This window comes from Arachis duranensis, chromosome 2 (assembly GCF_000817695.3).
Source record: "Arachis duranensis cultivar V14167 chromosome 2, aradu.V14167.gnm2.J7QH, whole genome shotgun sequence".
NCBI classification, from domain to species: domain Eukaryota; kingdom Viridiplantae; phylum Streptophyta; class Magnoliopsida; order Fabales; family Fabaceae; genus Arachis; species Arachis duranensis.
The window spans coordinates 4,954,739-4,971,854 of record NC_029773.3 but is presented as its reverse complement, the minus strand read 5'-3'; the positions used below and the strand labels follow the sequence as shown (position 1 = coordinate 4,971,854).

The following is a 17,116-nucleotide window of genomic DNA, read 5'->3' as shown; positions in this document are numbered from 1 at the left end:
AGGGCTGCGCTTTACTTGGTGTGAGGCAACAATGCTTGCGTGTTGTTGTTGTGCAGTGCGGCGCAGGAATCAAAATTTGCATGCGACGCGTGCGCGTCAGGCACGCGCATGCGTGGGTGGTCTGAGAATGAGAGGGACGCGTACGCGTGAGTCGATTGGTGCCTCTCGCACGATGCCAGCGCCAGGCCATCACAACTTTCTGTTCAAAACATGTTTGCGCCGATTCCCTGATGCACGCAGCGCGTCCTAAACGCTTATGCGTGGGGTGCCAAAACTGCAAGTGACGCGCACGTGTGATATACGCGTACGCGTGGGCTTGCTCGTGCGCAAGGCACTCTTCCAGCACACCTCCCGCAAAACTCTCTGTTCAATCCAAATATTGTTCTTATTTGACCTATGTAGCTCGAGTTATTTAGGTTTGAGTGTAGAGAGGTCATGATTGACAGCATCATTCGCCTTCTTCTCTTTTTTTACGGAAACTCCATCAAATTCATCCGAATGCTACCTGAAATAAATAGAATTGCATACAAATCAAAGTAACATCCATAGTGGCTAAAGGATACTTAATTCTTTATTAAATTCAGCAAATTAAATAGAAATCACTAGGAAAAGATAGGAAAGATGCTCACGCATCACTTTACTGTAGTTTAAAATTTTAATTATTTTTGTTATTTTGATTTTCAGTTTTAATTGATCTTATTAACTTGTTAATTTGATAAATTATTGTTTTGGTGTTGTTCTTGACCTTTGGATTGTTATACTGTTGTGTTGTTCTCAACCTTTTGATTGTTATATTGTGTTTTGTTGTTGTTGATTTAATAAATTATTCATTGGTTGCTGATAACTAAACTTTGTATGTGGGGTACGGATTCGGTACGCTTAACATTTTTGCGCACCAAAACGCCAAAAAGTTGTTTGTTGCACCGGTTAGCCAGGCAGCGCAAAATAAAAAGATTCATTTTAGTGGAGTTTTTTTGCAATTACAAAGAAAATAGAGGAGTTATTTATTAATTTTTTAAATGAATATATTTAGTTTTGTTGTTAAAATTAGTTGGACCATTAGTTTACTATTACCGCCGCTCCTTCCTCCTCCTGGTTCTCTTCCTCTCCTTCCTCTGTCATCGCAAGCCGCCCCTTCTATTATCTGCACCGTCAACAATGACTCAAACCTTTTCTCTGCCTCTCCTACTTGCTTCGGTATCATCTTCTCCGGCACGCCCGAAGTCCACTGGCCACACTCCTTGGTTTCGTTTTAACAATTTTCTGCCGCGAAGGGCTAGTGTTCCTCGAGCTGGCGCAACCGATAGGACTAGTATTCCTTGATCCACCACCACACCTTGGAGGGGAAGCTTGCTAGCATCTCCCCTTTCCATAAAAACCTTAATTTTCTATTAATTGACCACTATACTCATCAGAACTTGTTTCAGAAGAATGCTCAATACAATCCATATTACTTCAATTTCTTAAAATTCCTAAAAATTCCAATACCCCAAATCAAACAAGATTCCAGATTCAGATTACTGTTCTAGCATCACAACGACAAAAATATATACAGATACAGTTTCAATTTCAAATCACTGCTAATCTCAGAGTTCAAAATTTCGAAGCAATCCCAGCAATAACCATGAAATGCGTTGCGTGATTCAACTCTTCGACGAACATCGTCGAACAGGAAAAAAATGCGGTGGGCCATCACAATGGGACCAGCCAAAATGCCTCCCACCCTTCCTGCAGCAAATGGGTAGATTCCATTTGTTATATTCATTTTATTAAGTATAATAACATGCTTTGGAAAATTAGTTTTTTTAGATTAATTTTATTTATTATAGTTAAATAATATAGAGAATAACTTTATTAATTATAGTAAAATGTCATGTGAAATTAATAATTTTTTAGAATAATTTTATAAGTTATAGTAACATCATTTAAGAAATGAATTATTGTTTTGAGTAATTTTATTAATGAGAAATTAATAATTATGTTAGATTACTTTTATTAATTATATTAATATGTCATGAAAAATTATTAATTGTTTAGCGTATTAATAAAATTACTTCATAAATTTACTAATTAGCGTTTTATTTTTTTAAAAAAATAAGATAACTATATTTTGTTAGAGTCAAAACTAACATTTGAATTTTTTCATAAATGTCCCTTATAACTTTTTTATTTTATCAATTAAAATTTTTCTAATATTTTATAATTTTTTTTACAGAATCTAATACAAAAAAGACAAATTTAAAATCAATGTAAGATCCGTTAGGGGCTTAATGCATATCCACTAATTGTGAGAGAAATAAAATATTTTTATAATATTTACGTTAAAAAAAATTCAATTACAAAAATCACCGTCTTAAGTCTCAATTTTATCCATCTGCAGCTGCCGTCACCCTCAATTCATCTCTCCCTCTCTCAATCATCCGATGGACTATATCTTTGACGACGCGTGACTTCTCCTATCCAATAATGTTGCTTTTTACACTAATGTGTTTGTTTGAGGTGAAAATGGGAGGAAAGAAAAGGAAGGGAAAGAAATTGGAAGGAAAATAGTTATTTTCTTTTGTTTGGTTGAGGAGAGAAATGGGAGAGGAAGGAAAATGAATGGAAAAATATTGGTGGGACCCACCAATTTTCTTTCCCTCCAACAATGGAGAGAAAATAGAGAGAAAACTATTTATCTCTCTCTACTTCCAATATTACCCCTTTACTTTTTTCAATATATTTTATAATATAAGGGTAAAATTGTCTTTTTATACCATTTCTTTCCTTCTTATTTTCCTTTCATCCAAACACATCTAAAGAAAATAAAAATCCACTCAATTTATTTTCTTTCCTTTCTTTCCTTTTTATTTCTTTCCTCTCTATTTCTTTCCTTCCAACCAAACATAGCCGACTCATTCAACGACTAATTGCATTCCCTTTAGATCTGATCTAAGGTCCAATCTTACATCCTCTCCCACCGCGACAACTTCGAGTTACTCTTTTCTCTCACCAATAGCGCCGCTTTTAGTTTCAGCTTTTCTCCGACAATCTTGCCAGAGTCATCAAGCTCATCTCCGACTAGATGGTTGATGTCGAGGTGCACGAGGTTGTGGCGAAGATTAGGGAGAAGAGGGAGCTGTTAAAGGTTTGTAAGGATAATTCTTGCAGCGAATGAGATGTTGGAGAGTGTTAGAAAAGCATTGAGGAAAGGATAATTTGGCTTTGCTGCTGAAAGATTGAAGAAGTTGAAGGTGGCACTTAACATAATAGGAGATATTTAACTCTAATTAATTTAATCTTACATATTCTTAATTTTTTTATATAAACCCACATATATTTCTGATATAACAATAATAACCATAAAAAAATATTTTTAAAGTAACCCACTGACACAAAAGCTGCAAAAAGATATTAAGTAACCAATTACATCAAATTACATTCAGGATAATCTTCACTGTTGAACTAAAAAATTATAAAAAATCCAATGACTTCCTATTAAAAAGGCGCACCAATAAGCCAAATAAGTTTTTGGCGTTTCGGTTCCCAAAAGAGACCGGCGTACCGAATCGTACCCTTGTATGTGATCAAATAGTTTGTGGTTGGTGTTTTTTTTTAATCGAAGTGGTGATGGTGGCACTAGTACTAAGTTTTTGCTGAATCACTTGATTCGTGATTCTTCATTTCTTCTGGTCCAACTGACAGAAATAAAGCAAAGCAAATCAATAGTAAGTTTTGATTGATTTTAATGATTGATGACAAATTTTGATGTTGATATTTTATGTTTGTTTTGAGTTTATATTTGAATAAGATATAATATTGTGGTTAATGTAGTATTTTTAATTTGGATGAAATTTTAAATTTTATATTAGACTATAATTATGTTTTAGTATATTTATTTATATTTTATTTATTATTTTATTATAAAACGATTATTTCGGTTGAATTACAATTGAATCGGTTAAACTGATAAACTAATAAATCAATAACTAGAACGATTCAATAATCGATTCGGTTTTCAGAACCTTAGTATTTATACCATTTGTAAAAAAAATAATAATTCTTTTGCGAAAAATAATTTATTAAAAAAAATATACTTACCGAAGGTCTTCATTATTCTTCTAGGCCGACTATTTTTCCCTTCCGCAAGAAGACGTGAAGTTCAAGAAGCAGTTGAACTCAGGATAGCTATTAAAACATGTTTCCTTTTTCTTTACGCTGAAAAAGGATAAAAATTATTTAGCTTTGCAAAGAAGATCAAATATGGACACATATAGAAGTCTATGAAAACAATTTCTTTCAATGATACTTTGTGATTTGTTCTCTGCTATGAACAATAAAACATGAAACTTAATAAGAACATAAATACACAGTTTAATAAGAATATATGTACATAAATATGGGTAAAAAATGTAAAAACTTAAAAAATAAAAAATATCATGATTTTAGCAAGATGTAGGATTCCATTTTCAATTAACTGTTCTTTGAGGATAAAAATGAAAGTGATCAGTTGAGGAAAAAATAAGGTTACTGTTGGTGAGAGAAAGAGGAAAAAGAGGTAAAGTTAAAAAAAATTACCAAAAAAAAAAAATGCTAAAATTCAAACCGTTGAAAAAAAATGCACAAAGTAGATTTGCTATGAAAGGTCTCAAAACAAAGAACACGAAACTAAGCCTAATAACAGAGAATGATGCAAGGAAGAAAATCCCCGAATAAAAAAAAGGAAAAAATTAATCAAAGAAAATTCGCAACAAACAACAAAATTAGCAAACATATCATGGAACATACCAAGAGGCGCGGAGTAAAATGGCGAATAAGAGGTGGTTGCGAAGAAGAGAAGATATGCATCGCGAAAGATGCGAGGGAAAAAAATGGATATGATGAGTAGGTTGAACAAAGAAAAAACCAAGAGACGCAAATCATTCATCATAGACAACCAACCAACATCAGAATAACAACTCTACAATTCTGGATTTCAGAGAGATAATAACTGAGACTAAAAAATGAAGAGAGAAGCGTGAATCTAATTTACATTTTTGTTGTACTGAACTAACAAGTGAGATAAATAGGTAGACATTTGAGTGATGAACCATTAGCGGTTGGGATTTTTGTATATTCTAAAAAGTTAAGAATGATGGAGGAAAGATTGTAATAATTTAGATACAATAGTCTCAATCTTTATAAAAAATAAATGGGTAGACATAAACGTTTCCACTCATCTTGATCAATCCTTCTATTACATTCTGTATTAGCATAACTACAGATATCGGAAGTAAAATACATACAATTTTAGACAAAGTAAAAGAAAGAGTAATTATCCAAATCGGTTTTCAACGATTTTAGTCTTAAGAAAAATTAATACATAGATTAATTTAGATAAATTAGTCTTTAGTTTATTTTTTGATAGAATAATTATCTAAATCAATCTTTAAGAATTTTAAAAGCGGACATTTTCTGTCAGACATAACAGTTTTTCGTTCATTTTACTTTTTCTATATGTAAATCTTTATTATTATTAATTTAGCTTTGTGCATGTCGATGATGACACTAACATATTAATACCCTCTTTTCGTTAGAAACAAATAAGGTGAATAATGATGCTTTAAAATTCAAATTAAAACATTTTCTTTTAATATAAACATGTTTTTTAAAATAGGATTTTTTTAATTATATTAAATAAAAAATATCAAATGATTTCAACCTTAAATTTGTTGTAGATAATCTCTAAAATTTTATTGAATATTATTATTATTATTATTGAGTGACTATATATATATATACTTTTTATATTATAAATACATACATAAGAATCTAAGGAATAAATTTATCATTATTTTTGTTTGAAAAATACAAAAAATTATGATACAATATTATTGTACAAATAATAATAATAATAATAATAATAATAATAATAATCTTATTTTACTTTTTTTTAGACGAAGGCTGTCATGTTTAACGGAAAAAAACGTTGAGATTGATCTGTGTATTAATTTTTCTTAAGAACTAAAATATCTGCTTTTAAAATTTTTGGGACTGATCTGGGTAATTAATCTGTCGAAAAATGAACTGGAGACTGATTTGTCTGTCGGAATAAAACTTTGAGAATGTTTTTGTGTATTAATTTTTTTGGAAACTAAAATGTCAGCTTTTAAAATCATTGGGGAGTTATTTGGATAATTACTCTTAAAAAAAGATTAATTAATGTTCTGAAAATTAAACCGAATCGGCCAATCCAATAAAGTTAACCGAAAATCGGTCACCTGTCCGGTTCGATTGATAGGAGAACCGTCTTATAAGAAACCGACTTAAGAATTGTTCGAACCGGCAGTAACCGGTGAACCACCGGATCCGGCCGGGTTTTTTCCGGTTCAATGGTATATATAAAAATATGTTAAGAGTATCAGATCTACCCAGTACGGGGTACCCACCCACGCCCCTTTCTCTCTCACTGCGACAAATCCATCCCTAACGAACCCAGTCACCATCCCATCGCGGAACTCTTCTCCTCCGGCGGAGACAGACCGCGGGTGCCATCGTCGCCGTGGAAGGTCTGCTCGCTTCTCCTCGATCCTCTCCTCGACGTCGCACGAAGGCCTGCTCGGAGCTGTTGTGTCGCCGCCGCGCAGGGCTGCTTCGTCGTCGCCTGTGCTCGCCTCGCCGTTCTCCACCGCGAGTGACTTCTGCTTGTTTCTTCGAGTGACGTCGCCGTTCTGCTCGCCTCTCTGCTAAGGTTCTGCTTGCTTCACTCTGTTCTTTGCCACTGTTTTTTCCCCTTTTTTTATGATTTCATTTATTTTATTTCTAAAATTATAGGTTAAAATAAACTCAAATAAATTTGTAATCTGATTTTATGATACTGTTCATTTGATTGCTGATAAAATAAAATTAATAATCAGATTTGTGATGTTTATTGTTGGTTCAAAACTTGCCAGGTACATTTTGGAATTGATTTCAAAATCTCTACCGCCAGACTATTGGTGAAAGCTTTTTTCTATGTTTCTGTTGGGCGTTGATGCACCTGATTAATGGTTAACAATATGGGTTTAAGATGTTTAACAATATGAAAGTGTTGGATTTCGCTGAGGGATTTGATAACAAGTACAGACGAATTGTTAGGCCAATTGTTCTTGTTTGGCTTATGCTTATGATTCTTATGTGTGGCTTATCTTTCTGTCTCTGACTCCCTCATTCTCAACTTGGGATTTTGTTCTTTTTTATTTCTTTGACTTTTTTGGATAGTTGTAGTAAATAATTATCTGAATTTTGTTACAATACAAATTAAAGGTGTGCTAATGTTTTGGTTGGTTGAATTGGTTCAAATCTTGTGTTCTGGAAAAAATAATGTCTTGAAATCTTTTATGAACTATACAGCCAAATTAGACTAGTTTCATATCAATTAAACTTGAAAACTTGTTTGTTATTATTTTTTTTTTGTGGTGGATATTATGTGCTTATCATTCATGTGTGTTTTGTTTTTTTTTTAATTATAAACTTTGATGTTTGAATTTGTTTGTGAATTTTAATAATAAATTATAGACAAATTATTATGTAAAATTGTGGAGGTTTGAATTTTATTAGTCTAAAAATTATTGAATTTAAATATTTAAAATCATATATTGAATTTTTAATAATTTTATTTTATATTTAATTAAACTGGTTTAACCATGGTTGGATCTTGGTTGGACCATTGAACCATTGAATCTGTCCCTTGACCGGTTCACTGACCAGTTCAGTTCTCACAACCTTGGTAAGAAGTGAATGAATAGAGAGGGTTGACCACTTTCATTTGTGCCATTATTTCTGGTGTGGGTTTTGATTGGGGGAATGAACAAACTGGTTTGATCTTTGGTATGGAGGGTGAGTTTGAGGATAAGATCCTACTTGTAAGGGAATGGTTCTGATAGAAGGGTTTTTGATGAGTTGGTTGGTATTGAAACCCTAGATGTATAAGTTAGGCCACTCTCAGTGTTTTGATGGCTTCCAGATAAATTTAGAGGATTTTTTGATCCGTGATTATAAGAGTTGAGGATTGCTATTGAGCTCTTGGAGTATCTGTATTTGATTCAGCTACGTTTGATTGGGGCTATGTCTCTTGTTCTCTAGCATTTGAAGGGAGTTATTTTTTGTTGGAGAAGAGTGGGATTGGAAAATTGAGTTAAGTTTAGCTTTACGATGCAGTTAGGATTTAGTAGTGCTGCAAGTTGTTTTTCTAGTTTTTTGATGTGCTGTTTGGGATTTCTCTCCTCTTGCTTGTTTTGTGTCTTGATATTCTGATTTGTTTGAATCTTAATCAGGAATTTGCGTGTGGTGGATAACTGGATAATGGTTGACATTTGATTGTATCTTATAGCGGTTTGGGTTGGTAAATTATGGTGTTAGTGTGTTTGTTGTTATAATGGTGTAGTTGCATTTAGGCAGGGTGCGAGAGCGCTATGTATTTCATCCAAATAGTATGTGCTTAAAGTGTTCTAAATGTTCTATGCATTCATACATGTTGCTACATGGTACTCAACTAGTCAACTGTGAGATGATTATAATTGATGATCATGTGTTTGGTCTGAATAAGGCATTTATAGACTAGTATTTTTTTGTGCTTGATTTGCAGATCCATTTATTTCCTCATTGTGGGCATGTCATGGACATTGTCTGTTAAAAAGAATAGAAGTATAGTGCCCGTTCAACTTGAATATAATCCGAATTTAGTTTGTATCCATATGCATAGGAGATGGGTTCTCGAGGAAGGCCATTATTTGATCTCAATGAGCCACCTGCAGAAGATAATGATGAGAGCGATGGTATTATTTGTCTCCAGCCCCAAATGACTCAGCCATCAACAAATCCTAACTCTTCTGATTTATTTGCAGCATCATCTGCTGCCCAAGGAATAATAAATAATCATGCTTTTTCACACGCGTCATCTGTCTCTGGATTTCAACCTTTTGTTCGGCCTAAATCCTCCTCTTGTATCCCTGATGTAGATGCTGTATCGAAGGGAGCAGAAGAACAAGATACAAATGCTAGTTCTAAGTCTGGCAAAGAGGACGATTTGAAAGTTATGGATTCACGGATACTAAGTTCAACAACTGCTCAATCCACAGAGAGGGAAGAAGGGGAATGGTCTGATGACGAGGTCTCTGCCGATGTAAATGGATCTCATAATTTGCTCCAACAAAGTCAAGTGTCGCAAGAGCAAACAACATCTGGGATGGTGGATGGGGGTGGAGTGGCTTCTGAAAGTAAGTCTGGCAATATTACTTCTGAAAGCAAGTCTGGTAATACTAAAGGTCCTGATAGTACAATTGATGAAAAGAGTAGCCGTGCCTCTGTAGGTCTAGAGTCAAATTCTACTGAACAGAAGAGCAACATTGTCCCAAATTCAGATGGCAGTATAAAAAGTGAAGCTTCTAATGATGCTCAAGAGGAGCCAAGTTTAATTCCTAAGCAAAAAGAAGTGAAAGGTATTGAAGCTAGTCATGCTCTTAGGTGTGCAAATAATCCTGGGAAAAGAAAGATTGACCAGCGCAAAGAGGAAATGTTGGGAAAGAAACGAAATAGACAGACTATGTTTCTTAACTTGGAAGATGTCAAGCAGGCAGGTCCTATGAAATCTTCAACACCAAGAAGGCAGAATTTTTCATCCCCTATTATAACTCGTACCGTAAAGGAGGTCCGTAATGTTGCTGCACAAGTTGAGCGTGTTGGAGCAGCTAAGGATCAGAAACAGGTTGAGACATCTTTTGCTGAAGGTGGCATCCATGCTGACTTACATGAACCTAAATCTGATTCTAATGGTGATAATTCTGGACCACTTGGTAGGTCTAGGAGGCTAAACAGTGAGACGGAACCTCCGGCAGAGGTTAATTTACCACCCATTCCAAGACAGGGTTCATGGAAACAACCAACAGATTCAAGACAGCAGAAGAATGTACTTGGTTCAAGTAGGAAGTTGGGGCAGACTGGTCAAAGCTCCAACTCCAATGATGTCAAGGTGGGAAACAAAAAACATGCTCCTATGAAGAAGCAGACTCCTGTCAGCATCCAGCCCCAAGACACATCTGTTGAACGCCTTATACGGGAGGTTACCAGTGAAAAATTTTGGCACCACCCAGGTATCAAATAGTTTTATTATCACTACTACTGCAAATCTTTACAGTGATTGATAAGCTTTTTTGGCTTTCTATTAGAATTTTTCTTTTGTGTTTTTGCCCTTATGTTGTTTCTGATTTTCTCGTATTGTTGCTCCCTTCCTCCAGTTGTCACACTGAGAGTCATAACACTGGAGACATATGCAAAGGTGATGACAGTTGTTTTTGGAATGAAATTTGATATTGGTTTGATAGCTTCCACTGGTTTACATGAATTATTTGTGTAATCCAGTCACCATCATATGCCTCTTTTGCATTATGATTCTCAAGTTGGCTTGTTTCTTTTATAAAGAAGAAAAGATAACAGGTGGAAGGGTGATCTGGAATTTTACATTAATTCTGTCTGTTATTTATGATTATTTATTATTATAATAATCATTTAGTAGCTTAGTGAAGATTCCAGAGTGTTATTTGGGTCTTATAAATGGACGTGCAAGATAGGTTGAGAATCATTGTGTCCAAGGTGTGGGTATCAGAGCATGAGCAAATAAGATGGATAGAATAATTATGATAGAAATGGAAGGAATAGAGTATAATGCAGCTGTTGATTGGATTGCATGGTTAAACATATCCATTTGTGTTAAAATCCTGATTTAATGTAGCTGGCTCCTAATAATTTTTTGCTAAGGCTTTATGGTGTAGTATATACTATTACTGGCAAATGTAAAACTTGAATGGACTTGTTGCTGGTAAATTGCTCTGTGATTTCTTCTTTGCTTAATCCCTCCAACCCCCCCACCCCTCCCCTCTTCTCTCTGTCTCTCTAAATAATTAGTTGGTATGATATCCTTTATTTCCTTTAGAAAGTTTTCTTATTATTCATTTATTGGTAACTGATTCAAGTTCCTGTGGTCCAGAGGAAACTGAGCTACAATGTGTCCCTGGACGGTTTGAGTCGGTCGAAGAGTATGTCAGAGTATTTGAACCTTTACTCTTTGAGGAATGTCGGGCTCAATTATACAGTACATGGGAAGAATCAATGGAGACAGTATCAAGGGATACTCATATTATGGTGAGAGTAAAAGCAAATGAATCAAGAGAAAGAGGTACTCATACCATTCTTTGCTTGTTTTGTTTCATGTTGATGTTTTATTTCTTTTAGTGAACAATTTGGTTATGCTGTATAGACAGCTCTTTCTTTATATAAACTTAAATTTTCCTACTGTGTGCTTGTCTCAGCCATAGTTAAATGAATTCACCAATTAGGTGACATACCGCATACCAGTTTGCCCATGCTAATTCCCAATTTATCTCCGTACCAAAACGTCATGGTATACTTCCAGCATAATGTATTTTATATGTGGCGGACCATATACATGTTCCTAGACTGGAACATGTTGCGTTCTGTGTGACTATGGTCTCATGTTCAATAAATTTAATATCCTCTTGTGCTTGATTGCTTGTAATTTTTTATATTTAGCCTTATAATGAGTGTGATTGTTGCTTTGTTGCTGAAACTTAAAGCATTGAATCCTATAGTTTGGTTCTCTGTTGGTTTAACTACTTAACTTCGCTTTTGTTATTTTTTATCTGCTATTTAGGATGGTATGATGTGAAACTACTTCCTCCATTACATGACTTCAAATGGCCATTTAAGGAGGGAGATGTTGCAGTCCTATCATCTCCTAGGCCTGGATCAGGTTTGTTGTGGAATATCTAATATAAGATTGTTTTGTTCTGATAATTCTTTAATGTTATTCAATTGACAGTTTCATTATGTCAAGCAGTCAGGTCCAAGCAGAGCAGTGCATCTTTAGCTCAGGATGATGGGGAAGCGGAAATCACTGGACGAGTGGTTGGAACAGTTAGGCGACACAAACCTATTGATACCCGTGATCCAACTGGTGCAATTCTCCATTATTATGTTGGGGACTCTTATGATCCTATCAGGCAATTGATTACTCTAAACATGCCATTAAAGATTCTAATATTGAGTTTTCATTTATTTTATTTTATTTATGTACTTCAATATTTCCATAATATTACTTATAAAAGATGGTTCATTCTTGTAGGGTTGATGATGATCATATCATAAGAAAACTTCAAATTGGAAGCATTTGGTACCTCACAATACTTGGATCTCTTGCTACCACACAGAGGGAGTATGTTGCTCTACATGCATTTCGTCGCTTAAATTCACAGGTATATGATGAAACACAATTTCTAATTGTGTTGTGGTTTTACAGTTGTAACTGATGATTTCTCCCTCTCACTATGCAGATGCAAACTGCTATCCTTCAGCCTAGTCCTGAACACTTCCCTAAATATGAGCAGCAGACCCCTGCCATGCCTGAATGCTTTACACCAAACTTTGTTGATCATCTTCGTAGGACCTTTAATGAACCCCAGTTGGCAGCAATCCAATGGGCTGCCACGCATACAGCTGCTGGTACAAGTAGTGGAACAACAAAAAGGCAAGAACCGTGGCCCTTTACCCTTGTTCAGGGACCTCCAGGAACAGGAAAGACGCATACTGTATGGGGAATGTTGAATGTCATTCACCTTGTGCAGTATCAGCATTACTACACCTCCTTGCTTAAGCATGTAGCCCCGGAAAGCTACAAGCAAGCTAATGAGATCAGTTCAGATAATGCACCCATGGGATCTATTGATGAAGTTCTTCAAAACATGAACCAGAATCTCTTGCGTACTTTGCCTAAGTTGGTCCCCAAACCTAGAATGTTGGTTTGTGCTCCATCTAATGCTGCCACTGATGAGCTTCTTGCTCGTGTCCTTGATCGTGGATTTATTGATGGTGAGATGAAAGTATATCGACCCGATGTGGCTCGAGTTGGGGTTGATTCTCAGACACGTGCTGCCCAAGCAGTTTCTGTTGAGCGTAGAACTGAACAGCTTTTGGGCAAGAGTCAGGAGGAAGTTCTTGGATGGATGCATCAGTTAAAGAATCGCGAGGCTCAGTTGACTCAGCAGTTACATTGTCTTCATAGAGAACTTAATGCTACTGCCGCTGCAGTTCGTTCCCAAGGATCTGTTGGTGTTGACCCTGATGTTCTCATGGCCAGGGATCAGAGTCGGGATGCTCTACTGCAAAATCTTGCTGCTGTAGTTGAAGGAAGGGACAAGGTTTTGGTTGAGATGTCTCGCCTTGCGCTTTTGGAAAGTAGGTTCCGACCTGGTAGTGGTTTCAATTGGGAAGAGGCCCGTGCCAGTTTGGAGGCCAGTTTTGCCAATGAAGCAGAGATAGTTTTCACTACAGTTTCCAGCAGTGGTCGCAAGTTGTTCTCTCGTCTTTCCCATGGCTTTGATATGGTGGTCATTGACGAGGCAGCTCAAGCCAGTGAGGTGGGAGTTCTGCCTCCCCTCTCTCTTGGTGCAGCTCGATGTGTTCTGGTCGGAGATCCTCAGCAGCTTCCTGCTACAGTTATTAGCAAGGCTGCTGGAACATTGATGTACAGTAGGAGTCTTTTTGAGAGATTCCAACAAGCAGGTTGCCCGACAATGTTGTTGTCTGTGCAGTATAGAATGCATCCCCAAATTCGAGATTTCCCTTCTAGGTACTTCTATCAGGGGCGACTTACTGACAGTGAAAGCGTGGTTAAATTGCCTGATGAGGTATACCACAAGGACCCTTTACTTAGACCTTATATATTCTATGATATCAGACATGGACGGGAGTCTCACAGGGGTGGATCAGTCTCTTATCAAAACATACATGAAGCACAATTTTGTCTCCGATTGTATGAGCATCTTCAGAAAACTTTGAAATCTTTGGGTATGGGAAAGATTAGTGTTGGCATAATTACTCCTTACAAGCTGCAGCTGAAATGCCTCCAGCGTGAATTTGAGGAAGTCTTAAATTCGGAAGAAGGGAAGGACCTATATATTAATACTGTAGATGCTTTCCAAGGTCAAGAACGAGATGTCATTATAATGTCGTGTGTGCGTGCTTCTAGTCATGGTGTTGGCTTTGTTGCAGATATTAGACGGATGAATGTTGCACTTACACGTGCAAGGAGGGCCCTTTGGGTATGTATCTCTTTCTAATGGATGGTTAATCTTTCATGATGAATTCATGTTTGTTTACCTAATGACTGGCACACTTTTTGGTTGGTATTAAAAGTGTTTGTTATCATTGACAGGTCATGGGAAATGCAAATGCTCTGGTACAATCTGATGATTGGGCTGCGTTGATTATTGATGCAAAATCCCGAAATTGCTATATGGAGATGGACTCCCTTCCGAAGGACTTTATGGTATCGAAGGGACCTACTTACACGCCACTGCCTGGTAAGGCTTCCTCAAATATGAGGGGCATGAGATCAGGTGGACAAAGGTTTAGAGGAATGGAGGCGCATGGGGATCCCAGGATGGGCGCACCATGTGAAGATGATGAAAAGATGGGTGCACCAGCAAGCTTCAGAAATGGGAATCATCGATCTTCAAGATATCCAATGGAGAATTCTTTAGACGATTTTGACCATATGGGCGATAAATCCAGAGATTCCTGGCAGTATGGTGCACAGAAGAAGCAGAACTCTGCTGGAAATGGGGGAAAGAGAGATGTGTAACCATGGCTTATCTGCACATTATTGTCCATCTTGGGGGGGATTTATGGCGCTATCTGACTTCCTAATTCTGTGATCTCTCACCATGGAAAGCTCGTAGACTGGATCGGCCGGAGCTGTATGAGCCCGAGACAAAGATATGCACAGCCTTGGAGGACAGACCAGCATCCAGTGCGGATAAGGCCTACATTGTTACGTCAGACACGCGTTGGTTCATGCAATTTTGTGCAGCAGATTGATGTGCTGCGCGGAAGACTGCAGACTTTAGTCCGCCAACAATGTATGAAAGTGAACGGGGACCAAGCTGGTTGGAGGCGGAGTACTCATTTTTGTGTCAGTGCCAAATATTAAAGGAAAACTGCTACAGGGAATTTTAGGGATCTAAGGTAGTAGTTTGCTGTCAACTGACTCTGTACATAACATGGATTCACAACATTGTTTAGCAAATTGTTTTGTGTTTCATTTATGTTAAACGGAAGTGTTTCACTTCCACAGGAGGAAGAAAAGGTTACCCTTCCTTTCTTGTTACTTCAATACCCAAAAGGTGTGCTTCAATGAACATTTACATTATTTAATTAATTTTTTTTAATGGCTGGGATATTAAGTTTGGATATATACTAGTTTAATGTCCCGTGCAACGCACGGAAGAATTGAATTCCGGAGTTCGGATCACATACTAATTCAAAGGTATAATTGATTTTAATGAATATTACTTTATTTTATAAAATAATTTACAACAATTTTAATGATTTCTAAGATAGATTCAATTATTAATTTATTACATACTATTTACCTACATAACTTGTTTTTAAATTCATATTCACTTTACAAAAAGTTACATTTAAACCAATAATTTTTTATATCAAATGATTAATACTCTTAATACTTAAAAATATTGAACGATAATGACTCTGTGCGGCAATAAAAATAATTCAACCTATTTAATAAAACTAATGAAGCATAAAGTTTGTATCAGAAATAAAAATATAACACATTAATCACAAAACAGATTAACTGAAAAACGAAATACAAAAACCCTCACTAGTAAAATCTAATCATAAACTCAAACTCTAAACCTTAAACACTAAATCCTAAATTTTAATCGCTAAATTCTGAACATAAAATCTAAACCCATAGTCGCATACCCTAAAACCTAACTAAAAAAATCTAAAAACTAAAGCCGAAACCCTAATCCTAAAATGCAAATATCACAATTCTAAACCATAATATTCTAAACTCTAAATTAAAAAAATTAAAAAAAATAAACCCATACATAATAAACGATAAACATAAATCCAAACCCCTAAATTTAAAATCATATGACTAAAGTCCTAAAACACTAAAGTGTAAAATCCAAAAACCTAAACACTAAACCATAAAACCTAAAATTATAAAAATATAAATTAAGAACCCTAAACCATAGACATAAACACAAACCTTAAAAACTTAAATACTAAAGTAATATTTTTATATAAAATTAAAAAAAACAAACTTAAATCCTAATAATATAATGAAAAAGAAAAAACAAAAAAATTTAACGAAATAATTCACGACTTATAAATTATACATATTTAACTTGTCATATTTATTAAATGAATCAACATAGAAAACATTCAACTACTTTATTTTATTTCAATTTTGGCTATTGAATTTTATTTGTTTAAGTTATAAAAATTTGTTATTTGATTACAATTTTAATTCTGCCTTTAAATATATATGACATAAAAATTTAAAATGGATTAACATAAAAAATCAATATAATTAACCGATTAACGTAATAGAAAATTGATTTATATGGATAATGAAAATTTTTTTATGAACACTGATATTAAAAATATATGGAACATAATTTAAATTTAAATATAGATGGGAATTTAAAAATAACTACCTAATTTGAGATAAAAATAAGAAAAAACTTTATATTAGCAATATTTAATTTCAGCTAATTTGCTTTGAAAATTATTGAAAGAAAGTTATATATTTTACTGTATAAATCATAGACAATAAATCTTAAACTATAAATACCAAATCCTAAATTCTAAATATTTTAGATTTTTTTTCAACATTTGACCTTCTCATCGCAAATACATATTTTAAAAAAAGAGACAAACATCTTATAACCTATAGGAGTGGCATGACAAGCTCTCAAGTCGACTTCTTCTTGTTGAGAAAAGTCGACCAGAAATTTTGCATTAATTGTAAAATTATTTCGGGAGAGAGTTTAACAACATAACATAGGATGCTCGGTATGAATTTTCGCGTTGAGTAAAAGTTGAGGAAAAGACATCATACGAAGAACCCAAGGACAAAGTAGTGGCGGATGAAAGGTGAGGAACAAAGAAGCTTCCTAAGACGGGTAAGAGAAGAGGCAAAGTGAGATAGGGATGGAAGCGCGGAGGAGATGTGGAGGGAGATGGCAGAAGTTATTAGAAAAACTACAAAAGAAAGTTTTGGTGAATCTAGAGG

At 35.1% G+C, this 17,116-nt stretch overlaps 1 protein-coding gene and 1 long non-coding RNA gene across 13 annotated transcripts in view; one reads left to right on the top strand and one right to left on the bottom strand.

Moving 5' to 3' along the window:
• Window positions 1–402: 402 nt before the first annotated feature.
• Window positions 403–4,938, bottom strand: LOC107472897 (uncharacterized). 3 transcript variants are annotated; one of them, XR_008006105.1, is made up of 3 exons: window positions 4,768–4,938; window positions 4,081–4,197; window positions 403–505 (listed from the first exon to the last, which is right to left on the bottom strand). It is a non-coding gene; the product is annotated as an uncharacterized LOC107472897 (long non-coding RNA). The 3 variants fall into 3 exon arrangements; XR_008006103.1 differs by lacking the exon at window positions 403–505 and adding an exon at window positions 1,563–1,728; XR_008006104.1 differs by lacking the exon at window positions 403–505 and adding an exon at window positions 3,530–3,677.
• A 1,464-nt stretch (window positions 4,939–6,402) lies between these two features.
• LOC107472898 (helicase sen1) overlaps window positions 6,403–17,116 on the top strand; it is a 52,321-nt gene continuing 41,607 nt past the window's right edge. Inside the window, exons 1-9 of one of the 10 annotated variants that reach the window (XM_052257642.1) lie at window positions 6,403–6,709; window positions 8,702–8,774; window positions 8,958–10,088; window positions 10,982–11,170; window positions 11,666–11,764; window positions 11,852–12,014; window positions 12,137–12,266; window positions 12,345–14,111; window positions 14,225–15,239. In XM_052257642.1, coding sequence (XP_052113602.1) covers window positions 8,705–8,774; window positions 8,958–10,088; window positions 10,982–11,170; window positions 11,666–11,764; window positions 11,852–12,014; window positions 12,137–12,266; window positions 12,345–14,111; window positions 14,225–14,653 — 3,978 coding nt within the window. In that variant the 5' untranslated portion in view covers window positions 6,403–6,709; window positions 8,702–8,704 and the 3' untranslated portion in view covers window positions 14,654–15,239. Of the gene's footprint in view, window positions 6,710–8,584; window positions 10,089–10,981; window positions 11,171–11,665; window positions 11,765–11,851; window positions 12,015–12,136; window positions 12,267–12,344; window positions 14,112–14,224; window positions 15,240–17,116 lie in introns of those variants that run through there. The other 9 variants (XM_052257639.1, XM_052257641.1, XM_052257638.1 and 6 more) reach the window with 9 other exon arrangements.